Source organism: Penicilliopsis zonata, assembly GCF_001890105.1.
Source record: "Penicilliopsis zonata CBS 506.65 unplaced genomic scaffold ASPZOscaffold_33, whole genome shotgun sequence".
Taxonomy (NCBI): domain Eukaryota; kingdom Fungi; phylum Ascomycota; class Eurotiomycetes; order Eurotiales; family Aspergillaceae; genus Penicilliopsis; species Penicilliopsis zonata.
In genome coordinates, this window is record NW_019208937.1 from 1 (window position 1) to 24,086 (window position 24,086).

The window sequence follows — 24,086 nt, forward strand, 5'->3', positions numbered from 1 at the left end:
TTATTATATCTTTAGCTAGAATATATAAGGAGTATTTAATATATCTATTAATAATAATTAAGATAATATTATATATATAGCTATTAATCTTATTCTTTAATAAGGGAAGCCTTATAGTAAAATTTATAAAGATACTTTATTATAGTCTTTTAATTATTAATAATAAAAATAATTATTTAGCTAGCTTAATTCTTAATATCTTTATAACTTAATATATATAATATATTTATATATACTCTTTAATATTATAATATAAGGTTAATTAATAGTACTTCTAGTTAATTAGTTTAAGTATTTTTTATACTTTTAGGTACTTTATAAAGAGATTATTATAATAAAGTTATAAAAGTTCTTATTTAATTACTAAATTAAAGGATATAATAATAAATTTATATTTATAAAGGAGGCCCTTATCTCTTATACTTTATCTCTTTTTATAAGTTACTTATATTATATTAAATACTTTAAGAGACTATAAAGTTAATTATATAAAAATATCCCCTTATTATAACTTTATAAAAAGCTACTTAAGGTTAATTATTAGTTTATTTAGAGAGTCTTTATAATTAGCTACTTCTTTAATTAATATTTTTAATATTAAAAGTTTTAGATATTTTAGTCTTTATATTTATATCCTCTAAAGAATATTTTTATCTCTTTATAAGTATATTTACTATAAATTAAGCTATAGCTTATATTATAGTATTAATAATATATTAATATCCTCTTCTTTAAAGGTTAACTTATAATCTTAATAATATAATAAGATATCTATTAGGTTTATCTTCTTTAGCTTATATTTAATATAGAAGTTATATAAAGCTAATAATTCTACTTAATATATTTAATATATAATTAATATCTTTATAATAAAGAAGTACCTTAAATTAATATAATTAATTTATATTTATATAAAATACTTAAAGTCTTTAAGATAGTAATATTACTAACCCTAGGATCCTGGTATATCACTAATCAGCTTAAATAAGATTAGTAACCTAGTCTTTTAGCTATACTATAGTCCTTTAGGTATACTTTATCTAGGTAGACTATAGTCCTTAACTATATTTAGTCCTTTAACTACTAAGTAGAGGTTAATTAAGTAAAAGAAAAGTAAGGTCCTTATCCCTATATATAGAAATAAGTTAGTAAGTCTATTTAAATTAACTAGTACTTAAGTAATTAATATTTTTAAGAATTATAAATAACTAAATATACTAGGAAATAAGTATCTTTATATAGTCTTTTATATTATAGCTAATTCTAAGATGACTATAATAAATCTATAACTCTATATAGCTATTATATCCTTTAGGTATATTAACTATAACCTGATTATATCCTATATAGCCTTTAGCTATAATAGATATAATAATTATATAACTCCTAAGTTAGCTTTATACTCCTACAACCTATGTTCAGAAGTTCCCTATTAATCATTCTGCCTGATGAGACCGCTAGGTGGCTAGTGTCGTAACACATAGGATGGCTGATTTTTTTTGACGGGGGCCATGCGGCTTGAGGGGGTGGGCGGCTCGGTTCCAAATTACGTTAGCCGCAGGGTATGCTTACTCAGGTTGGTTGTAGGGGCGGCATTAGTACGAGCCTTATAAGTATCTAAAGTATAGGATTTGCCTTATAGAAATGATATAATCATATTTATATAACACTAGAAGCTACATGTACATAGAAAATAGATATAAAGGTATTGAAAGATACTACTCAACAGGCTATAAGTAGATAATATCATGGATTCTATATTCGCGCAGATCTGTATGTGCCAGTGGATCAGACTGACGCAGGTACTTTTGAAGATCTGATCTGTAGAGCATGGAGGGTGGAGCACACACAGGTTAGATGCCCTAGCTGATGTGCAGAGGATCCACACTGCTGCATATATCTAATCCTGCTACTCCATAATTACCTGCTTAGAGGATGAAGCCTTGGTACATAAGTGTAAATCAACCATATTATTGGGTGGCTGACTGGGCCTAGACATAGTCCAGACTCAAGAATAACTCAGGAATATGCGGCATTTGGATGCGGCTAGAATGACGGGTAGAAAGCAGAGGCATACGAATGATGTATCTTGGACAGATCCTGTTCTATCTACCAAGTATTTAGATAATAATAGTATGCATGGGTTGTCCACTGCTATCAGCCAAGAGATCTCCATTACAGCTAATATCTCTATTAAGTCAATAACTGGTGATTAATAGTATATTCGATGCGTATTCAAATTACTGCGAGCATACTCGGTTTACTTAGTATACTATTGCTCTTAATGTGTTCTTCATAATATACCTTAATATTAGTACTATGTAGTAGACATGTGTCAGGAAGTATCATAGCGTGTTGCTCCTATAATACACATATTAGACATATCAGCTTTTTCTGAGTATCCTTGCCCGGAATCATCTCCCTTGCGTGCAAGAACAGTCTGTGGCTGGCTGAGGTATCAGACCTAGAGCATCATGCAATCCACGATGTGCTGTTGAGAAACGTCACCCTCGCAAGAGTGAGATATAAAATCCAGCTCCTTTCCAAGAACACTGCCTGACCACAACTAAGCCATTCTCATTCTCATTATCAACCATCGACCATTGATCTCACCATGAAGAAATCCGCCGTCTTCACTATCCTCCTGTCCCTGGCCTTTGCGCACGGCAAAGAAACCCCCCCTGATGAGGTCGCGAAACGATGCAGCGCAAATGGCGAGTACGCCGTGATGTATATGGGGCGATGGAATTGCCTGCGCTGTGCTGAGGTGCCATGTATGCTTGAGTTATCAAGAAGCCCATTTCTCCATCCGCGGCTGACAGATGATGACTAGATGTTGACCCTAAAACCGGCTATTCTGGATGCTGCGAGCTCGGCACCGCCTTTCTCACGGATAAGGCGCATCCCACCGAGGGTGCCTGTTGCACGGAGACCCAGATCTACTCCTACAATCCGAAGTCCGCGACCGGAGCCTGCTGCGCCGCGGACCAAGTGTTCACCGGAGACGCGTGTGTTGTTCCTGACCCTGCTCCTGATCCCGGTCCTACTCCCGGTCCTGCTCCGGCTCCGCGCTGTCCCACTTGCACGAAGGACTATGCGTGCGCCTGTGACGGCACTCTCGGAATCAAGTATGGGCATTGCTACACCATGACCGACGTGAACGGGCTCCATCTGAACCGTGAAATCTCTGGCACCTACCAGTCGGGAGGAGACATTGATAATCTCATCTTCAGAGTAAGTAAAGAACTGTAGAGCCTGTTTTGGATAGAGCTTGAGCCTTCCCATCCTAACAAGCCCATGTTTAGGTCTGCAAGTCCACCGACGACTGCTCCGGAAACCAAGGCCAGTTCGTCCCCGACGACGGCACCTGGTATCTGCAGGACCAGCTCGGCTCTCGCGGCGGGAAAGGGCCCGGCTGGTTCGGCAATATCTCCCCGCACATGGGCATTGTCGAGGCGAACAGAGCTGATCGGGCCGCCAAGTTCAAGGGCGAGGGTTTCTGCATGTTTGGCGACTGTGCAATTTGTCTCCGGCTGACAGACAGTGGACTGTCGGCGCCGTGCCCAATGGGGGCGATCTCCGACAAGGCGCATATCGGCCGGGCTAGTAACCCAAACAACTGCAAGGCGTACCGGTTCCAGGAGGTCAAGTGCGTCAAGGGTGTTTAGAAGATGGCCGCCCGCGAGAATCTAGTCCAGATCTACATGGTCGCTGCAAGTTCCTTTTGCAGCACGACAGGGTATAGGTCAAGGCTACTCATAAAATTGCGGGAGACCCCAAAGGCTGTATATCACTTATAATAGGGCTTAGCTTTGTTACACTACGTCAGCAATTAGCAAAGTCCTAAGGAGAAAGCATTATAGAGAGACACAGTAGACAAATAGAGTTCCTGCCTTGACTTTTCTGAGCTTGCAATTCCAGCAGCCAAGGGAAGAGCTTATATGTACTATATCCATACTAGATGAGATAGATTGGCTAGAAGAGTGAGCTGCACCAAGTTATTTATAGGGTTTAGTAGTATATAGTATAACAAAACAAATATTTAGATTTCTTAATATTAATAGTATAGTTAAATCTATAGTTAGTCTGATATTGTTCCCAATAAGATAAGAAGTGAATCTAAGTGAAAATTATAGAAATGCTTATCTATAGCAGCCTGCCCTATTATATGCGTCAATATATATATAGCTTCTCCATTATTATATAAAGTATTCATGATAATTAGCTTACTTTATTAACAGTTAGTTTTATAGGAGCATAAGGTGCTATTATAGAACCCCTCCCTACTATATTTATTACAGCAAACACTGATTTTGGGGGACACTGTTATACAGTCCCTCTTCTTAAAGGGGGAGGTTGTAAGCAGTAACCTCGCACTACTCAGGGTGAGATTAGGAGATGTTAGTATAACTAGATAACACTAAGATCTAGGGGTGTAAGGAATCTATAATAGGTCTAATAAGAGAATAAAATAAAGTACTTAAGTTTCTATTATCTATCTAGGGGGGGGGGGGGGGGGGTATATATCCTGATCCCTCAGCGGGGTACTTGACGGGTACCTAAAAGATAAATACTACTTTTGTATGCTTATTATTAACAAAGCTGAACTAGGTCTTAAGGGCCATTGAAACTCGAAAATATTCAAAGTTAAATATGAAATAATTGGTATAATAGTACTTTAGAATAGATTGAATAGCTACTTAAGACAATAGTATTCATTGCCCCAGGCAGGTGACTAACTAGCTACTAGCTACCTATAGGGTAAGCTTAATTAAAATAGTTATAGGGTTAGTCTTAGTGCTACTAGCCATATACTTATCCTCTAGCAAGTAGCTAATATTAGGTATTTGTTGAGTATCATACTTGAGAATAAGAATATAAAATTTTTATTAGATAGATAATAGAATCTTGAGTATTTTATCTTATTCTCTTAATGGACCTACTATAGTTATACCACGCGATTTTGCCCCTGGCCCCCCTAATAAATATTAGGGTTGAATCTACTTTACTATGGTTTATACATATTAAACCCTAATTAAACTATTTGGGGTTTAGAGTGTTACAGAAATCTAAATAAGGTGAGTATAAATAATCCATGCTAACTTAATTAAGGTTTCTATAATACCTTTAACCTATTACAACTCTACAGTAGAGTTTTAGGGTTTAGGTTTTAGGGTTTATTACCCTCTAGCAAGTAGCTAATATTAGGTATTAGTCTCTACTATTTTTAGGCCTCTAAGAAAAGGAAAACATTTGAATCCTCTTAAAGAACAAATCATCATACTTTAAAGCAAAGGAAAAAAGATAAAGGTTTAGGGAGTATATAAAATATAAGATTTGCGTTATAGAAACCCAGGTTCTCTGGGTCAGGTTTAGCCAGTCTCGGTTTAGTAAGTATATAAAATATGAGATCTGCTTCATAGACTTATATATAGAGTAGATTTAAATCCCATAGATATATCTCAAAATCATATCCATGCCCATCTATCAATCCCTGGCTGTATTAATGTAATTCACAGCCCAGTATCCTACTTGCTCAATTCCTCCAGAATCTCCGCCACTCTCTCTGGTTGGCTCAGAAACGCCGAGTGCGAGCCTTTGACCCGATATACTGATTCTGTGCCGAGAGCCTGCGCCATCTGCTCCTGCACCGCCGGGGGAAACGCATGGTCCTCTTCCGAGATAATAAATGCTGATGGAGTGGTGTGCCAGGGCTCATATGTGGCCGGCCCATTGAAGGAGGCAAGCGATGAATATGTAAGAACACTCAGCCATTTTGTCTGTTCCTCAGGTGGGATGTCGTGGAAGACGAGATCAGCGCCACCAACAGCATACACTCGATCATCCTATCCTCATTAAGATTGAGCTCTTTCTTACAGATCTTTAGTATTCTCTGGTGTCGTTTACCTCTACCCTCATACTCGGAGGGAATTCTCCACCAAACAGCTGCTTCATACTTGCTCCCTTCGGCGCAACAAACGCAGCCATATAGACAATACGCACGACGCCGCCCCTTTTCCCTTTTCCTTCATAGTCATTCTTCGTCAACCCCTCGGCTGCGCCCGAGGCGACCACGCCGCCATATGAGTGTGCGGCGAGTATGATCTCTTCTCCCTTCTCGTCGATGTACTTGAGCAGCTCGGCGCGGACAGCGGCAATGTCATCATCAAGCGTCGCAGTGGTTCCGCCAACAGATGGGAGCGCGATAGCAGATGAGGAAATGCCTTTAGCTGCGAGACAGAGGCGGACAGGGTCGAAGAGGCTAGGGGGGCACCAGGCCCCAGGCACGAAGAGGACGGAAGGCATTGCGTTTAGTGAAGGGGAGATGATTGAGGATGGAACATGAGGTGGTTTAAATAGTAACTAGTCCTAGACAGCCGTACTACCGAGTAGACTGGTGAGACGACGTCATATCTGAAATATAAATATCTTTATGCAACTAGTGGTTGGTTTAATAGGGTAGTCATATAAAACCTAATAAATGAGAGCATTAAGCTAAATGTTAGTAAGTGAGTCATATTCTTACTAATTAACTAATAACACTAGTGCTTACACACTAAGCTAAAAAGATTATGCACTAATGCTTGATTAAATCTTAGCAGCTCTACCACCTGATATAGTTACTTAGTATAAATAAATAATAGCATAGACATGTCCAACACTGCTACATAGACTGGGAAATATATCAGAGATCAACTAGTTAACTTTATACCCTATATATTAGAGTATAGATTCTTAAATAGTTATACTAAGCATGTTAATTACTTGAATTAACTAAGACATATACTAGATATTAATGAACAAATATCTTTCTTGTTATACTCATGAATAATGAATAAATGACTCTTTAGAGAGGAATCTCAATATTTTTAGAGGTGATTATGGTTAATCCTAATGCTTTTATAGATAATGTTGGTCATTTTGGGTATTTTTGTTACGTCCCCTAGACCTGATCTGTATAAATATATAGATAGTAGAGGGAGATGCAACCTTAACAATATATATTATACTGCTCACTTAGTTTCCTAGTGGATACTCAATAGTAACCTTGACCTTGACCCTTAACTAAGAAGTACAGGCACCATCAACACACTGCAGCCCCCCATCAGAAGGCACCGGGCAGTTCTCTCCCTTGGCCCAATAGTATTCAGTGTAGTCACCGACTACAACTTCCTCGCAGACAGCCTATGCTTTCAGTATTGGATTTGGTAAGAAAGGGACATGGAACAGAACATACTATGTAGCCCTCGTTACACACACATTCGGTGTCCAGAGTACTATCGCAGGAGTCTCCGACTGTGGCACAGGCGAGGGTCTGGGTGGCCAGGAGGCTGAGGGTGAGAGCAATAATGCCAAGCTTCATAATGAATCTGCGTCTTGTATGCAAGTAATGAAATTGATAGCTTAAGATATGTAGTTCAGATGTGTTGTAGCTTGTAGCTATTCCAGCAGACGAAGCATGCTTTTTATACTACTTTCTATTCATACAAGTATTCTATTGCGACCAGGGACGGGCGAATGTCGGATTCACTGGCAATTCCTACTAGGATCAATCTGTCATACATGTCGAAGTTCGTGTAAAGCTAGCCGACAAACATTGTATTAATGTAACCATGTCTTAGATGAATCATAATATATAAGCTTACTACTGCAGAGATCATGAAGTAATCTGTTAGTACTATACTCTAATAAGGATAGTATTATTCTTATCTAGTGTAGTTTATTATAATACTATGACTATTACTGGACCAGTGAAGAGTCATATATTATCATGTGAAGATTCCTTACCCCACATAAATGAAACAGCACAAATAGCAGGAGTAGGGTAGTAAGTAATAGTTAACTAACATAAGTAGGTTAGAAGTATACATAATAAAGACTAATCCATCTTAGGTAGATATTTACCCACATATTCATGACAAATGTCTCGGCCACATTAGATAGGCTTCAGGCTTGACTCGATCCAGGGCGTAGCAGAAATAAGATCGATGTTGAATGGCAGATGCTGGTTGATCTAAGCAGGCACTATTGATATCCTAAACATCATTACTCTTACAAAAGGGCCCAAGCCCGTCTAATAAGAGGACCATGCAGTGTAACCTCAATTCAAGGGTGGACCTGGGCACTGAGTATTATATACTTCTTGAGCAGGTTTAGGGTTTAGTTCGCCTTCTCTATCCTTCTGGACGAGGGGGTTCAGGTGCTTTTGGTCAGGGTTTCTAGTTGTATGAAATGTATCGATTATTATAAATCTTCAAGATGGTCTCAATCACTCTATCATATAGGCGCCATCGAATCACAGTCCATAATAATGTATATTACTGGGTATGGATACTACTCCACCATCTTGACTATTTCTTTATATACTTCTGTTCACCTATAAATAACCTAGGTTCTACTTAATGTGTACTATTTATTCTATCTATCTAAATACTGTTTAGGGTTAGGCCTAGGGTTTTATTTCAGTATTAATCTCAAATTTTTAGTAGTCCCTAGGGGCTGTAGAGCAAAGACAGAACCTGTCCATATCCTTTAGCACTTATAAATTTACTAATTACAGTCTAATTCAAAACGGGAAACAGTTGGTGGCGCAGCTTCAGTACGCGGAGCTCGATGGGCTCTTCATCCTCTCGCCAGTAAAACTTGATGACCGTGTCTGGTTCCCTGATAGTTGATATGAAAGCTGTATAACAGGTTGCTCAGAGCCTGACTATGTAGTCTGCCGTTGCGATCAGCTCCACTCGAAGGTGGAACATGTTGCGCTGGTGAAATGTGATGTAGCCAGCACGCAATACAAAACTGTCAAACCCAGCTTCCTCATCACTCATCAAGTTGGAGCCGGCCAACACACGCAGCAGCAGGTCAGGTCTCTGCGCCAAATCAAGCCTCTCGCTGCTGTAGGCCCCCGAGCGTTCAAAAACCCAGAGTTCCAGCGTGGCGCCGCGGACCAGGAGCCCGTGTACAAAGTATCGAGCCGACTGGGCCTTGAACACCTGCTGTGCTCGCTCGCAGAAGCGCGGAATGTCGTCCTCGTCGTAGGCGTTACCACTAGCCATGATGGGGGCGTTTTCGTGATTGAATACGCCAAACACTCAGGTGCTGCCTACCACGGACTGGAGATCGCATGTCTCGAGGTAGATGATGGCCCAAGGTGTGCTACTCGCCATGTTGCTGAGCGTTTGACTGCGGTAGTAGAAGTTGGTATAATTAATTCAAGAACAAGGTCTGGAATTTGTTAAGCTAATGAACCAGTGTACTAAAGTGATCAACGTTGCGGGAAATATTGCCTTTCAACTCGTCTCGAGATTAAAGAACGGCCTCGGTTGGCGTGTGAGGAGGGGGTACAGAGGACATGGCAGTGAATATATGTGCTATCCAGAAGACTTATCAGTGGGAATAGCTAGCATGGGTAACCTTTACAGTCTGAAAGACCTTGGAGGGAATTGGAGAAGAGACTTGGTGTCAATTTTGAACATAGGGGCATGGACGTAGTCTGAACTTGGAATGAAAGCAAAGAGAACTTAGGTCGAGACAGTTATAAATAGAATATTATATTAGGGTGTTATACTATCTATATTAGTAAGTCTGTCAATACAACACAGCCTAGTTTCCATCAATGCTAATTATAGTTAATTAAGGAATAAGTTCTTTATAAGAACACTATCCTTAGCGTGCACTGTTTAGTAAAATCACCACCAGGATTTCTAGTTCTTGTCATGAGATTATAAATGTATAGCTAGTTGAGAAACACCTTGTTATTATAAGGATAATATACCTAGAACATATAATTTCTTCTCTTACTGTCATCAACCCACTAGTCTGCCTCAGGCAGCAAGGCAGGGTCGCCGTGGTTGTTTTGGCATCGTGGAGTCAGATTGGGCCAAATAGGGATGTTGTCATTCACTCTCAGCTTGTCATTCCTCTTCAGGATCAGTCCATATTTAATCTGAGCATTATAATACCTTTTTATCCACCTTTCTTCTAATTATAGAGCCAAGTATCTAATCAAGCATCCACTAAAGTATTTGCTGATTCTTAGTTTAATCCCTATATTGACTCCTATGTTAATTCCTACATTGAATCCCAGATTATTCCTATATGAATCCCTACGTCTATTCCTAGGTAATTACTAGGTGATAGGTGATCCCTGTAGCACTTTCTATATCAATTTCTAGGTGATGTCTGATTATTCTTTGTCTAACTTCCTGGACTAGTATAGTAATATAAATGTATTGCCATAGGTCCATAGTAGTTTATTTATAGAGCTCTACTTATAACATCTTAATCAAAATAATAACAATGATTATAGGCCCCTATTTGAGCCCTCTTATGTGGTGAGGATATCAGGGTCCTCATATATAGGTTTATATCAGAAAGTTGTTATTTCTCGGGGACTGTAGCTATATTTAGTAATAAGCTTCTCTCAACAAATAAGGTCTAATCTGGAATTGGATTGCTTTTTCTTGCTAGTTATTTCCGACCTATACAGCCGCAATACTCTCTTGAGGAACCTTTTCAACAATAGCCTCCACAGCCTGGTTGAATTCCTGCTTTCCATCCAGCACAGCTGCCACCTCTTCCAGCGAGAGCCCCTTGGTCTCCGGGAAGGTAAAGTAAATGATGACCACAAGCAAGGCAATAAATACTGTCTGGATGATATAATATCGCCATGTGATATTCTCCAGCCCGATGGGGTTCAGATAACTAATGACGAACGAAGACGCAGAGATGCTGAAGCTGGTGAAAGAGTAAAACACACCCCGCTGCTTCGTGGTGACCAGCTCCAGCGGATAGGTCACCACCATGGGCAGCCAGCACAGAGAATAGAAGGCTTCATACACAAACAGCATGACTACAACGCCGAGGCCCATTCCCCGAGCCCCTGTCATGACGTACTGCGCCGAGAGGGCCGTCCAGACGATGAAAGAGGCCAGCATGCCCGTGGTAGAGAAGAGAAACAACGTCCGGCGACGGAGACGAGGCGCCAACAGTGCGCCCACGATGCTGACGAGCCAGCAGAAGATATAGATAATTCCGTTGATGAGCGTTTTCTGCTTGGAGGACGAGTACCCGACCTGCTCGAGCACTTCCGGCAGATACGTTGAGATCAGGCTTGAGCCGGCGCACTGGGAGCCCACTCCGGTCACAAAGGAAACCCATAGTCGGCGCTGATTCGCACGACTGCCTAACAGGGCTTTGATGCTGGCAACATTCCATTCCATCTGTGATCGGTCGACCTCCACGCCCGCAAGAATCTCCGCGAATTCGGCCCTGACGGTGTCGGTCTCGACTCCGCCACCATGGTACTTGATGAGAATATCGCGGGCTTCCTCGTGTCGGCCGCGGAGGACGAGCCAGCGGGGAGATTCAGGGCAGAGGAAGATTGTGAGGAGCTGATAGACGGGAAGGCCGATCTGCACGAGGACCGGGATCCGCCACGACCAATTGTTGGAGATGCTGTACGTGCCAAAGGCAGTCCACGACCCGATAATGAGTCCGATATAGATGCTCGTGTTGTAGAGCGAAGTCAGAGCCTCACGATGAGCCGGGTGCGCCAGTTCGGTGACAAGAATTGGCCCCCCGATCTGCTGCAACACGGCGCCGAAACCCAGCAGCAGCTTACCCGCCACGAAGACGTGGAATGTGCTGGCGAAGAACTCCATCACCGTCATCCCAATCACAATCGCTGACCCGAGGAAGCATGCCATGCGTCGACCCCATCGGCCGACGATGGTGCTCGACACAAAAAGAGCGCACAGTCCGCCGACCGACACCGAGGCGCCGTAGAACCCGAGCGTGGCTCCGATCGGGTTGCCGAAATGATTCATGAACACATCCACAGACTGCAGACTGTTCGTCAGACTCAGATCGAAGCCCCATGAGGCCGAGGTGATCAGCGGGGCGAGCAGGAGGAGGTACAGTTTGACAAGGTTGCCTTGCATGGTGATGATAAGGGGGACGGACAGTGAAAGATGGTGATAGACAAAGTAAGAAGTAATTGAAGAAACAAATAGCACAAAGCAAGGCAATGCTGTTAAATAGGTTGTATACTCGAGATGGACTGTTCGCTGCTCGGGGTATATATGCCGGGATCACCGAGATCCCCGGATTTCCCCAGACTGGGGTTTTCTGAGAATTTACCCGCGGCAGAATCCTTCACCCCGCTTCCCCCGCCAACTCGTCGACGGCTTTCGAGTTCAACTCTGCAAGGATGTGGATGAAGGTGTCGAGCTGGGTTCTGGCGCGGCTGATCAGCGCGGCGTCTTCGTCGTGGTTGATCACTTCGAGGAGCGCAGCGCCCGCGATACGTAGTTTTTCGACCTACCGAGTGATTAGTATACAGAGGCGAGATAGAAAACGGGAAACGCCTACACAGGACTCTCCATTGACCTTCAGACTGTCGATAGAAACCCACCGAATGATCTGGAGCATCTCTCTCGCCAGCTCGATCTTCTTCAAACAGACCGCGGCGTGGCTCCAGGTCGGACAGGCATGGTCCCGATAGAGAGCCTCGAGAGCATAGAGGCATTTGATCCGCAGGCACTGGAAGGAAATGTGCAGGTTTGCACATTGAATGGCGAGCCGCGGCGGGAGCGGCACGGTCTCGAAGATGGCCGGCGGGTGGAGGGCCCTCGGGGCAGAGTCCAGACATGTCTCAAAGCTCAGGTAGAGGGCTCGGATGTGAGCTTCGTCGAGGGATGTCTCTCGCCGCTGGAGATGGAGGGAGCGAATCTCGCGCAGCAGTTGATCTGCCGTTCGCCAGAGACGCGTGTTCAGATTGAAGCCGACAAGAGGTGACACGCCCGTCCCAGGGTGGTCAAACGCTTCTTCATCGGGGAAAAGGGTATTGATCTCGTCGCTGGCGTCCACCCGGAAGGACGCCGGCCGGCGCATGAGACAGGAGGCTGACCGGTCGGCAGTGAACAGGATCCAGAACACGCGCCGACGCAGTTCTCTGGCCCAGGGGTCTGGCTCCAGCGTCGCCGGCTCCCTATGGAGATCCAGGACGTCTGCCATCCGGATCGCCTCGCCGAGCACGATCCAGCTCGTGCTCGCCTTGCCCTGGTGGTGCAGGTAGCCGGACTGGTAGTACCGGGCGACAATTGAATCGACAGTGGGATGCTCCAGATCACGGTCTCCTAGACGGGCCAGCGCCTGTCGGGAGGCCTGGTAGAAGGCTGCCGCCCAGTGTGGCTCGCTCTCCGTCACTTCTCGGGGTAACACAATGAGGGTTTTGGCGCATAGGGCCGCGATCTGAGCCAGCTCGACCAGATGGCGGTGGTGATGCGCCTGGCGTGGATCTCGTAGTCGCTGGTACATCTCCCGGCAGGTCTGGGGTAGCGCAGTGGGATGGACCAGGGGTTCAAGCGGGTATAACTTGTCCAGAAAGACGGCAGAGCAGTGGAGGAGGATTCGTTGCAGGCCATCTACTTCCACACCGAGCTGGTGTTGCAGTTCTGTTGTAATAGTCACCATGCCGGTCTCCTCTCGGGGGGAACCCATTACGACATCCTCGACCGCACTCTCATTTTGACTGTAATTGGAGAGACTATCTGGAGAGGGAGCCAAAGCAGTGGGTGAGGCAGGCGTATCATTCAAAGGCACACAGTGTCTCGGGCGAGGACCACGTTTTCGCACCGGCGCAGTAAAGGTACAGTCCAGCTGGGCAGCGACACAGCTGGAACAGGGGCTCATCAGATCACACTGATCATCAGCAGGAGCCCTAGGAAAGCAATGGAAATCATAATACTATTACCTTTACCTTTCGGACCCGGCAGCTGTCGCACGCTCGTCTCGACCGAGGACCATGGATCGAGCTGCGTAACAGGCGTTTAATCCCCTGCTCGGGGGTCCACCGTCGACGGCCGTCCATAGATTGTGTCTGCTGTCAAGGTCTTGATATGTACGAACAGGGATGACAGGACGACCCCCTCATGAACCGCCTCATGAATGGGGAAAAGTGGGGGTTGAAGGACGGGATGAAGGCCGATGCCGAGAGCCGAGCATATAATTAAGACAGAAAGGGTTAGGCTAGGTTATAAGCTGGATTAGGGTTAGGGTTAGGGTTAACAATGTGGGAGGTGCTCTGCGTTGAATACTAGCAACCTAGGTTAGGGTTAAGCACACCTTATTATCCAGTCAGGCATTAACAGCACTCTCTAGTGGATGTTGACACTATTTTCAGGCTGATTCCAATTATGCTAAATTATATGTAACTAGGACAGAGTGAAGGACCAGAGAAAGGAATGTTCCGATTTTATGAAGACAAAGGATTAGGGTTAGGGTTAGGGTTAATCTTGCGGGAGGTGTTCTGCGTTGGCAACCCAGGTTAGGGTTAACCTTGTTCCATTCCTGATAAGGCCTTTGTATTATTAGTAGATCGTTGAAGTTTCATGTCCCGACTACTTTAATTTGCGAATATATATTTAATAAGTGTAGTATAGAAAATAATGTTTTGGCTTTTTTAGGACTCCCATGGCAGCTTCCACCATGATTCTATTCTATACAGAGCAGGATAAAAACAGTCGTTATTAGTAGACTGGCAAACACCCATCTTACTTTGCTTTCCGGATCTTGACGAGGTCCTGAGCATTGCCAGGTAAATCCAGCGTGATTTCTAGACGTCAGAAGCTTCCAACACACCAGAGAAGAGAGACGAACCAAAAGAATTCCCAGAGCCAATGGCCTCTTGGACGACATGATAGACCTGTCCCCCGCCAACACGGGCAATTTGGACCTCGTAGCTCGTCGTCGCATCCCAAGGAAGATTGGTGATGTTGAGCTGATAGCCCTGAGACGTATTGTTCCGGACGGTTGCTTCCAGGAACGTTTGACACACTAACTGGTTAGTCTTGCATTCCTGAAATGGTCAAAGAAGAAGAATACCGGGTATTACGGCTGCTGTTCCTGGTAGTAGACATGCCTGTTCGCCATTGAGAACTAGCTGGTCAGCATATATCTTCATGTGGAAATAAAAGAAAAATCCATACGGCCGTTGGATTGAATGATCGGATCGGCAGTGGTGGACGTATTCAGTTCCGGGGCCTATAGTCAGGTCAGCTACATAACCAACGCTCAATCTTTGTCTCCTGCCAACTCATTTCCTACCATCACGGCGGCGATTTGTCGCGGAATATCATAATCCAGCTGGTAATTATTGAGGAGAACCTGCACCTCGTCCGCTGTCGCCGACCGACCAGCCAACACGGCAAACCCATCGGGCGAGCTGCCACGAACCTCCAGTCGCGAGCTGGCATTCACGACCAGATCCGCCTGCAGACGCCACGCAGCCGCAGCGTTCAAGGGGACAGGCTCGCCATCCGTCTCATTGAACCAGGCAGGGAAGCTGGCGTTTCCGGCGCCGTAACCGCCATACCCGAACCCTGTCCAGGGCAGAGCCTGTTCCAGCCCGTCGGCGTCCTGCGCATACATGGACACCGCGAGATTAAAGCTCGCGAACCAGGCCGGGTCGTTGTAACTTGCCAGGGCAGAAGCAGAGGTCGGCAGGGCACCCCCCGGGTTTCCATCGAATTCTGTCACCCATACAGGCAGGGAGGACAGGCCCGCGGGGACCAGCACATTGCGCCGGAAGGCATCCGTCAGTCGTTTGATGTCGTATGGATCGAACGAGTATTGCGCGTTGGTGAAGTGGTATGTCGCTGCCTTGATGGGGACCTTCTGCTCTGCACAATCCTGATAGAACTGCGTGATGAACGGGTCCGTGAGGGTGTAGTTTGTTTGAGGCGTCCAGATACGGTTGCTGCCCCAGGCACCGACGCCCAGTGAGGAATTCGCCCGCGCAACGCCGCGTGCAAAGCCGGCGAAATATGCAAATGAGGTCTCATAATCTGCATTCCGTGCCGCGTAGAGATCCTCCTCCGGGTAAAAGTCGATCAGGTCCAGGGCGTTGTGGAAGCCGGCGCCGTGCGCGCCGTTCATGTACCGGTCCGCGATCATGAAGCCGATGTCGCCAAGCAGCGCCGCGGAGGAGAGCGTCGCATTCATCCCGGCGTCTGGGTTGAACTGGACGGACGCCACGGCGCCATGGTCCAGGATGAAGCGCACCGTCGCGTCGGCGTCGGTCCAGTTGTAGTTCTCGGGGCGCGTTGCGTCGCCCGCCGTACCGGAGAGACCCCAGCCCAGGAATACATCAGGCCAGGTGTATATCATCACATGTTGGATGCCGTGGCTGGGCCACAGTCTCGCCAGCGGTTCTTGCAGATCATGCAGGGGAATTGGTAGGGCGGCGGTGGCAGCTCCGACTGGTCAGCATAGGGAGCATACTCCTTGTATACGGGGATATCTCACTGGTGTTGCAGCCGTTGGAGCCCTGGAGATTCCTCAGGGGGCCTATCACCTTGCTGGCGTCGACAGTGACGCTACGAATCTCGGCGGCGGACGCCAAAGCACTGAATAAAAGGAGGGCGCGCATCTTGGTGTATTGTTCTTCTAAATGGTCTACTCGTCGGCTAATGATCTTATTTATACCACTTTCTATACTCCTGCAATCGGGAAATCCGAGCTGCCCAGACTCCATAATGTGACACATGGCCAATCGTGGAGAAGCCTTCCCCGGACCCCACGTTTTTCTATTTTGCCGCGGCTAATCCCCGCCCTTATCTTCCCCGAGCTATACTGTAGCTTCACTCTATTAAATCTTTCCACACCGCCGAATGCACCCATTCCTGCTTAAACTACCTTCTAAACCATGGAGAAGCCCTGGGAATCGCGCGCCAGATGGATCTGGCTGCCTGGGTTCGACGACACACGAAACCCCGGCGCTGTGGTTCTCTTCCGCAAGACCTTCTGCTTGACGACGGTGCCCTCTCGCTTCGTCATCCGAGTGACGGCCGATTCGCGATATAAACTGCGTCTCAATAATCAGCTCATCAGTCTCGGGCCATGCAAAGGGACAGTCGACCACTGGTACTTTGAGAGGGTGGATGTCGCGGATGTGTTACAAGCTGGCGTCAATGTTCTCGCTGCAGAGGTGCTGCGGTATTCCCCGCAACACAGGGGTAATATCTCCATGTCGCGAAGCTATACGCCTGGCTTCTTACTGTTGGGAGAGGAAGAGCCGATAGAGGGAGAAGAAACCAACAGGATCGTGGTTGCCTCAGATCTGACCTGGCGCTGTGTGGAAGACAAGTCTATCCAGTTCATCAACTCCCCCCTTGACCATTTCCTGTCCATCAACGAGACTGTAGATGGGACAAAGAGACATTTTGGATGGGAGGACGTCTCCTTTGATGATTCGGCTTGGTCCATGCCTGTTGAGCTGGTGAACGCTGCGCCTACCGATGAACTGACGACCTTGCCGTGGAATCTGAACCCCCGGGAGATCCCCCTGTTAACCTCTATTCCGGGATATTTCAAGTCTTTAGTAGTCAAGAATGGGGAAAGTCGTCTACAGCCCGATATCCGGTTGAGTGATACAGAACTTGCCCCCTGGAATGACCTTCTCCAAGACTCCAAGCCTCTGACAATCCCTTCCGGGTCTCACATTGTGGTTGACCTGGCCGCACCAGAGTATAGCACCGGCTACATCCAGCTCCAAGTCTCTGGCGGTGCGGGCGCTACGATCCGTCTTTTATGCGCCGAGTCGTATGAACGCGCTGCCAGACCATCACCAGACGTCTATCTGAAAGGCGACCGCACTGATTTCATGAATGGAGTCCTGAACGGTATCTGGGACTGTTATCTTGTTGCCGGAAAGACTGAGACTGAGACGTATCAGACATGGTGGCGGCGGTCGTTCCGCTTCGTTCGATTGGAGATAATCACCACCAGCAATGATGTCTTGCATCTGCACCAAGTGAGCTACACCGAATCAACATATCCGCTGGAGGTACGGTCAACGTTTGAATCTAGTGTCCCCCGTTATGAAAACTTCTGGACGACGAGTCTTCGCACATTGAAGAATTGTATGCATGAAACCTACGAAGACTGTCCATTCTACGAACAGACACAGTTCCCATTTGACACCCGCAGCCAGATCCTGTTCACATATCTTGTTTCTGGCGACGACCGGCTCGCTCGCAAGGCTATCCACGATCTACATTGCAGCCTCCGTCCGGATGGGCTGATTGCAATGAGGTCCCCTGCCCACATGAACCATTCTCTTCCTGTGTTTTCGTTGTCCTTTATCCACATGATATCTGATCATGTCTTGTTCTTCGGTGATCAAGAACTCGCCCGTCGCTATCTGCCCACTTGTCTTGCTATTCTGGGCTACTACGACCGTCTTGTTCGCTGGGAGAGTGACGGCCTGGTTGGGCCCTTTGATGCCCGTGCATGGAGCTATGTTGACTGGGTCAAGGAGTGGACATTTGGAACACCTCCTGCCGCAAGAACCGGGCCAGCCACATATTTCAGTCTGGTGTATGCCCTGGCATTGGGACAAATGGCGGAGATTGCTGACTTTCTCAATCAGAAGGAGCTGGCAAGAGACTGCATTGAAAGAAGAGAAGCACTTCTCTCCAGTGTCAATACCCACTGCCTCAATGAAACAAGAACATTCTACCTTGATGGGCCAGGCTCGCGGGAGATCAGCCAGCATTGCCAGGTCTACGCCGTCCTTGCAGGTGCTATCAAGGGACCAGCCGCTCAGAGCCTGCTCCGCAGAACATTGAGCACTGCCATGCCTCAAATGTCCTACGCCCAAGCCTTATACCTCTTCCGAGCCCTCCATAAAGTAGATCTTTATTCTCATACCATTAGCCTATGGTCTGCATGGGACGAAATGCTCAGTCAAGGATTGGATACATGGGCGGAAATGCCTTTCGATCCACGGAGTGACTGTCATGCATGGAGTGCAGGTATCTAATCTCGGAAACACGATTCAACTTAAATATGCTAATATATAATAGTGCCGCTGTCAGAGCTACCCTGCGGTATACTGGGAATCCAGCCCACCGCACCAGCTTGTGCAAGTATTGAGATCCGTCCAATGTTGAGCATGGTGGCATCAGCCAAGGGAGGGATAGTCACGCCACGAGGGGTCCTGATGGTGCAGTGGTCGCGGGGTAACAATAGCTTCAAGCTACGTGTTGATGTTCCGTCTGAGACAAAAGTCGACATCTTCCTGCCTTCGGGTCAGAAGACGTATCAGGATGAAAGTGTTATAGAGGTTGATGTTGATCTATAAGTATACTAAGTCGCTATAGGAGGAAGCTAGTGATTGAACCTAACTTGGATAAGCTTTTTATATAAATAGAGAAGCCTAGGGTATAAAGGGTTCATCTGGGACTTCTATCCGACTTCCCCATGTAGAATGAGATTAGAGCATACTTCTTAAACCTTTTGATGCGTGACTATCAATAATATCAAGCCTTTTACTTTCTATATACTATGTAGAAGTAGACAGAAGTTCCATTTACTAAGTAATACCATCATAGGTTACACATAAGATCATATTTCCTGTATTTCACTATGTACAATTGAAAGGTATCATGCTCAGGGAGCTGACATTGGCTGGTAACAAGGAGGCAAATGGATACTGGTCTCAGAGATGTTGAAGCCATCAATTTGCTAATTAGGTAGAGAATGAGACACGTTCACCAGCCAAATCCTACCAAACGGCGTTAAATTACTACACCCTCGGTTGACGGCGGCCAACTTACGCTATGCCAGTCCCAATATCTGGGACCTGGTGAGGTTGAGATATTGATGGAATCCTTAGTTAACTTGTGCAGAAATTCATTACCTATAGGTTGAGTTTTAGGTGCCAGTAATCAAGGCTATTAGGATTAAATGAAAGGTGGTAATACCATCAAGAGTATTATATAGAATCATGAGCTAGTTTATTATATACTGAACGCTGGCTTTGGCATTTCTCTTAGAGATGTAGCTAGAGAAGTTATGAACATTTAAAGATATAGAGATAAATCAGGAGGCTTCTTCTTCCATGGAGTACTAGATATTGAATTATTCCCTTTAGGGACATGGGGCTGAGCATTTTCCATCGCCCCAAGTCTGCGCTACACTATGGAGTAGGTGACTAGTGGGTCTATGTACCCACCAACGTCATGGCGCAGCACCCAAAAGAGGCAGTTGAGATGCTGGACATGTATCCCCTCTCTACTATATAAAGAAAATAGAATTATTTTAAGAAAGTTGTATTGCGCTGTCAGAAACACAAACAATAGAAAAACTACACCTTTTCAATCCTCCCCCTACTGCTACTTTATTTTCATCAGGATTCAAGAATACAACACGATGGAACTTCCAGAGGATTACACCCGCCCTCGGGATGATCGATACCAAAATTACCAGCAGTCGACTCCATACGATTACCAGAACTATCCTCAACAACAGAATTACCCTCCTCCTGGGCCTAATGGTCAATACCAGAATTACCCTCAGCAATATCCGCCACAACAGTATCAGCAATATCCTCAGCAATATCAGAAACCGTCTTACCCCCTCAGACCATGCGTCATACCCCGTAAGGCACCTTTGATCTCTAAAGAATTCTAGCGCTAAGAGTGTCAGAAATCCCCAATGGCCCCAGTTTCGTACGCACCCGTGTCCCCGAGCTGGAAGCAGTCGCGCGTCTCCCTCCATCCGAACTGTTGGGATTCATTGATGGGCTAAACCGTATCTTGAATCCCCCCGCCCCTGCTAATAACGGAGGGTTCCGTGGGTTTGTGCAGAGTGCGGCCATCCAGCTTGTGAACAGTAAGATGGATGTGGTTTCAAATGGGAGGGTCCAGGAGTATATGGCGAGTGTGAATGGGGACATCTTTATGCAGAGAGGTCTGAAGGCACACATCTGCAGTACGGAAGAGCTGGTATCCCGGTTGGGAATGGGTGAATACGGTCTCCCTATGGGTACAATGTCACCGTATGATGTTATGGGAGCTTTCGGAGATAGAGTGATGGAATTGTCGCCCGAGAGCGGGAATAACACTGGTGCATCAGACAATTGGATGGCAAAACTCGGGGCGATATCATCGGGACGGAAGGACAAGAAGATAAGGGAGGCAGAGGCTGAAATGGAACAGATTCAGTCTCAGATGCAGGCCCTCTCATATCAGATCCAAGAGATCGGTATGCGACAGCCTAAAGACTGGAAGAAAACAAAAAGGGATCTGGAGAAAGATTACAAGGATCTGGAGAAGGATCTAAGAGATGCTGAGAAGAAGTACAGAGAAGAGATGGAAAAGCATGGGGATAAGAGCAGTGGGCACACAGTAAACAGTCACTATTGGATTGTTATTGTGCAAATGGCTTAGTATGTAGTTTAGTAATCAACTACATATTCTTTATAAAAGACCTTTACTAGTTTGCTCAGTGTATAAGATAATACTGAATATACTATACAAGAGATATATTATTCGACCTTCTAAAGAGACATACTAATGAATCTCCTCAAGAGAGCGGCCTTGTATTCGGTATCCTACTACAATAAGCTTATATTATTTTTCAATTAGTTGGGCTCTGCTGCATAATTCTATAAGTAGTCTTTATAACACCGCTGACGGTGCCCTCAATATCCAGGATTGGCACCCTGGATCCTTAAGGAGCCAAAGGATCTCCTCTCCACTTTGTACAATTCGAATCAGGTTGCGATCGGCATCCTATCCCAAGGTGAGGGAGGTAGCAAATATCAAGTTCCTGGTCTTCTAATTATTTAAGTTTTTACTGTGCTCTATATCGACATGGCACTTTGACTGATCTAGTAATTATTAGGGGATGGAGCAATTTTCTTCTTCAGCCGCTGGGGTAACGTGAGGAAGGCGGAGGCGTCGAGGAATTCCATTTCTGATGTTCTGCTATTTACATGCCTCTATCTAGTGGAAGAGATGGTGTCTTGCAAGTGGCATCTCAAGCAGAAGTTGTCGAACAGTCTTGATGAACTCTCTCTTGGCCAAACTCAGGCTAACCCTAGACCGTAATTTCATGATAAAATCGCATGTAGCCAATAGCTATATCTATATTGATTCAGCTACTGTGAAGCCACGTGTACAGCTTATTTAACTGTACAACACCTTATCATCTCACAGGTCTCCTCTGCCTCCTTATATACCACGCCCACCATCCCCGCTGCCTGAGCTGCACTGACATTCTCCTCCTTATCGTCAATGAACACGACATGCTGCGGCAGACACTATATCTGCTGTATCACATACTCGTAGAAGGCTGCGTCGGGTTTCCGCAGCCCAATGTCACCCGAGGCAAAGCAGCGGTCAAAGAGGGAAAACACGCCTTCGCGGCCTGTCTGCAACTGCTGAAAGTCGTACTGTGAAATATTCGACATGGCGTATACCTTCAAGCGGTATTCGCGTTTCATCTCGCGGACGCGGTTGAGAAAATCTGTGTTGGCTTGCAACGACCGCCGCCCATCTGCAAAGGTGGCCGGTAGCACTATACCTGCTGTAGACAATATATCATACCATATACTCATGTCGGCAGTATACTAGACACTCTTGTTCAAGCACACCCACAGCGGCCCCTTCTCCCACACGATATAGCTCTTGCAGTCGTCCCAGCTGGCCGACTGTGGTTGCAGCTCGACATCAAAGTTCCACAAGATCTTGGCGAGGATGGTTCGCATCTCGGCGTATGCGAGACTGTCCGTTAGACATACCATATCCTGTCAGAGCGTGCCGATCAGAAACTTACTTCCTCCCAATACAAGCCCGTGGCCCGTACGAAAACGGCTGCAGCGCTTCTCTCCGGTCACCGCTGAACCGTCCCTTGTGCTCCAGCCAGCGCTCGGGGCGAAAGGAGTCTGGCTCGATGAAGTTGGACGCCGCGCGAAAGGCGGAATAGTGCGCAACGGAGACAGAGATCTAACTGTCAGCAATATCTAGGGTTCAAGGGGGAGAGGGACTGTATACCCCCCCCGGAACAAACCCCCCATCCACCATCGCGCCCCCGGCCGGCACTACGCGAGGCCCAATGGCCGGCGCGGGCGGAAACAGGCGCAGTGATTCTTCAATAACGGCATTGACGCCCGGCAAGACACTCACAGCGGAAAAGGTGATGCTCTCACCATCTTTGAACGACCCGCGGACTTCCTCGCGCACTCTTGCTAGCCACACAGGGTGTTTCAGCAGGTAAAACAGACATGCGGCCAGGGCAGTCGCCGTGGTCTCGCTGCCGGCCTGGATGATGATGGCGGCGTTGGTCTCGATCTCTGCCCGAAGCATCCCACGCTCGTCGTCCTCGTTGTACCGCTGGATATACGAGATGATATCCGGGCGGGCGGTTTCGGTCGCCAGACGCCGGGATACTTTATCCTTGCTCATTTGATAGTGGGCGACGCGCTTTTGGGTGAAGCTGGATGGCATGAATGTGCAAAATACCTTGAGGAGAGGAGGGTAGATTGCCATGGCACGCATGCATGCGCCTGTCTTGATGCTCTGGAACACCGTCGCAACCCACGGGTGGTACTCGGATCCCTGTAAGCACCCAAAGGGCTCGCCAAAGGCGAGATCGCCGATGATGTCAAACGTAAGGAAGTTCAGCCATTTCTCGATATTAACGTCCTGCCTGGAATCGGCGTATTCTTGTAGTCTCTCGATAAAAAGGTCAATGTAGCCCACAATCAAGGCCTCCTGCTCACGCAGTGATCGGTCCGAAAAGGCGTGTGCCAGCAGTTTCTTCTGCCTCGCGTGGTCCGCCTCGCTTGCGTTGACCATATGCGACGACCCCGGGGCCGTGGGGGTGAAGAATTCCGGGTCCTTGGAGAAAGGCAGGGCGCCATGCTTGCGGTAGCCGTAGATGTCCGTCCAGGCCTCGGGGGTGCGGTAGGTGAGGGCATTGGGGCGGAGGCGCACCACAGGGCCGTAGAGGTCATGCAGCTCGCGGATGCGCGCGTGTAGAACCCCTGTGATGGTCCAGTAGACATATGGGATGCTAGAGACCGCCGTGAGGAGAGGACCAGGATAGCCGCGGAGGGGATGAAAGAAGATGCGATAGAGCGGGCGGGGGAGGGCGAGGGTGACGAGCTGTGTGATATCAGTAAATGTACGGCCAAGGTATGCTGAGGATTTAGGAGAGGTAGTCATTACTATAATCATAATCCAGCCAGCCATCTCAATGTCAAGAGAATGATGCCACTGACTGAGGAATTCCCC

At 46.5% G+C, this 24,086-nt stretch overlaps 11 protein-coding genes across 11 annotated transcripts; 3 read left to right on the forward strand and 8 right to left on the reverse strand.

Annotated features, from left to right (window-relative positions):
- Positions 1 to 3,117: 3,117 nt before the first annotated feature.
- ASPZODRAFT_77258 (hypothetical protein) lies at positions 3,118 to 3,668 on the forward strand (the record flags this gene model as incomplete). Its single annotated transcript, XM_022730157.1, has 2 exons — positions 3,118 to 3,234; positions 3,306 to 3,668. Coding segments are annotated over 2 exons (480 nt in total), but the record flags the coding sequence as incomplete, so codon positions are not given.
- Positions 3,669 to 5,316: 1,648 nt separating this feature from the next.
- On the reverse strand, positions 5,317 to 6,447 carry ASPZODRAFT_137365 (hypothetical protein). The gene is made up of 2 exons (XM_022724294.1): positions 5,908 to 6,447; positions 5,317 to 5,846 (listed from the first exon to the last, which is right to left on the reverse strand). Exons 1-2 carry the CDS (start codon positions 6,304 to 6,306, stop codon positions 5,529 to 5,531), a joined length of 717 nt encoding a protein of 238 aa, XP_022576782.1. The 5' UTR covers positions 6,307 to 6,447; the 3' UTR covers positions 5,317 to 5,528.
- A 477-nt stretch (positions 6,448 to 6,924) lies between these two features.
- Positions 6,925 to 7,434, reverse strand: ASPZODRAFT_137366 (hypothetical protein). The gene is made up of 2 exons (XM_022724295.1): positions 7,238 to 7,434; positions 6,925 to 7,185 (listed from the first exon to the last, which is right to left on the reverse strand). The coding sequence occupies exons 1-2, from the start codon at positions 7,361 to 7,363 to the stop codon at positions 7,066 to 7,068; spliced, it is 246 nt and encodes an 81-aa protein (XP_022576783.1). The 5' UTR covers positions 7,364 to 7,434; the 3' UTR covers positions 6,925 to 7,065.
- A 1,265-nt stretch (positions 7,435 to 8,699) lies between these two features.
- Positions 8,700 to 9,056, reverse strand: ASPZODRAFT_2122392 (hypothetical protein; the record flags this gene model as incomplete). Its single annotated transcript, XM_022727802.1, has 1 exon — positions 8,700 to 9,056. One exon carries the CDS (start codon positions 9,054 to 9,056, stop codon positions 8,700 to 8,702), a length of 357 nt encoding a protein of 118 aa, XP_022576784.1.
- Positions 9,057 to 10,481: 1,425 nt separating this feature from the next.
- ASPZODRAFT_155390 (hypothetical protein) lies at positions 10,482 to 11,942 on the reverse strand (the record flags this gene model as incomplete). Its single annotated transcript, XM_022726204.1, has 1 exon — positions 10,482 to 11,942. The coding sequence occupies one exon, from the start codon at positions 11,940 to 11,942 to the stop codon at positions 10,482 to 10,484; it is 1,461 nt and encodes a 486-aa protein (XP_022576785.1).
- A 214-nt stretch (positions 11,943 to 12,156) lies between these two features.
- ASPZODRAFT_20603 (hypothetical protein) lies at positions 12,157 to 13,873 on the reverse strand (the record flags this gene model as incomplete). Its single annotated transcript, XM_022727623.1, has 3 exons — positions 12,157 to 12,321; positions 12,373 to 13,704; positions 13,763 to 13,873. 3 exons carry the CDS (start codon positions 13,871 to 13,873, stop codon positions 12,157 to 12,159), a joined length of 1,608 nt encoding a protein of 535 aa, XP_022576786.1.
- Positions 13,874 to 14,555: 682 nt separating this feature from the next.
- On the reverse strand, positions 14,556 to 16,432 carry ASPZODRAFT_20604 (hypothetical protein; the record flags this gene model as incomplete). Its single annotated transcript, XM_022727625.1, has 6 exons — positions 14,556 to 14,617; positions 14,662 to 14,838; positions 14,887 to 14,940; positions 14,991 to 15,045; positions 15,109 to 16,256; positions 16,309 to 16,432. The coding sequence occupies 6 exons, from the start codon at positions 16,430 to 16,432 to the stop codon at positions 14,556 to 14,558; spliced, it is 1,620 nt and encodes a 539-aa protein (XP_022576787.1).
- A 276-nt stretch (positions 16,433 to 16,708) lies between these two features.
- Positions 16,709 to 19,147, forward strand: ASPZODRAFT_77269 (hypothetical protein; the record flags this gene model as incomplete). The annotated part of the gene is made up of 2 exons (XM_022730158.1): positions 16,709 to 18,818; positions 18,870 to 19,147. The coding sequence occupies 2 exons, from the start codon at positions 16,709 to 16,711 to the stop codon at positions 19,145 to 19,147; spliced, it is 2,388 nt and encodes a 795-aa protein (XP_022576788.1).
- Positions 19,148 to 20,131: 984 nt separating this feature from the next.
- Positions 20,132 to 21,236, forward strand: ASPZODRAFT_170242 (hypothetical protein; the record flags this gene model as incomplete). Its single annotated transcript, XM_022726932.1, has 2 exons — positions 20,132 to 20,446; positions 20,479 to 21,236. Exons 1-2 carry the CDS (start codon positions 20,218 to 20,220, stop codon positions 21,234 to 21,236), a joined length of 987 nt encoding a protein of 328 aa, XP_022576789.1. The 5' UTR covers positions 20,132 to 20,217.
- A 783-nt stretch (positions 21,237 to 22,019) lies between these two features.
- Positions 22,020 to 22,681, reverse strand: ASPZODRAFT_137369 (hypothetical protein). The gene is made up of 2 exons (XM_022724296.1): positions 22,627 to 22,681; positions 22,020 to 22,574 (listed from the first exon to the last, which is right to left on the reverse strand). Exon 2 carries the CDS (start codon positions 22,406 to 22,408, stop codon positions 22,112 to 22,114), a length of 297 nt encoding a protein of 98 aa, XP_022576790.1. The 5' UTR covers positions 22,409 to 22,574; positions 22,627 to 22,681; the 3' UTR covers positions 22,020 to 22,111.
- Positions 22,421 to 24,044, reverse strand: ASPZODRAFT_155391 (hypothetical protein; the record flags this gene model as incomplete). The annotated part of the gene is made up of 4 exons (XM_022726205.1): positions 22,421 to 22,574; positions 22,627 to 22,796; positions 22,845 to 23,957; positions 24,021 to 24,044. The coding sequence occupies 4 exons, from the start codon at positions 24,042 to 24,044 to the stop codon at positions 22,421 to 22,423; spliced, it is 1,461 nt and encodes a 486-aa protein (XP_022576791.1).
- Between the last annotated feature and the right edge of the window lie 42 nt (positions 24,045 to 24,086).

Excerpts from the sequence above, each read along its gene's own strand:
- ASPZODRAFT_137366 (XM_022724295.1), bottom strand. The coding sequence starts at position 7,363 with ATGAAGCTTGGCATTATTGCTCTCACCCTCAGCCTCCTGGCCACCCAG. Across the intron at positions 7,186-7,237 it reads TGTGTAACGAGGGCTACATA|GCTGTCTGCGAGGAAGTTGT; the intron begins GTATGTTCTGTT and ends CTGAAAGCATAG.
- ASPZODRAFT_137365 (XM_022724294.1), bottom strand. The coding sequence starts at position 6,306 with ATGCCTTCCGTCCTCTTCGTGCCTGGGGCCTGGTGCCCCCCTAGCCTC. Across the intron at positions 5,847-5,907 it reads CTCCGAGTATGAGGGTAGAG|GATGATCGAGTGTATGCTGT; the intron begins GTAAACGACACC and ends TAATGAGGATAG.
- ASPZODRAFT_137369 (XM_022724296.1), bottom strand. The coding sequence starts at position 22,408 with ATGAGTATATGGTATGATATATTGTCTACAGCAGGTATAGTGCTACCG.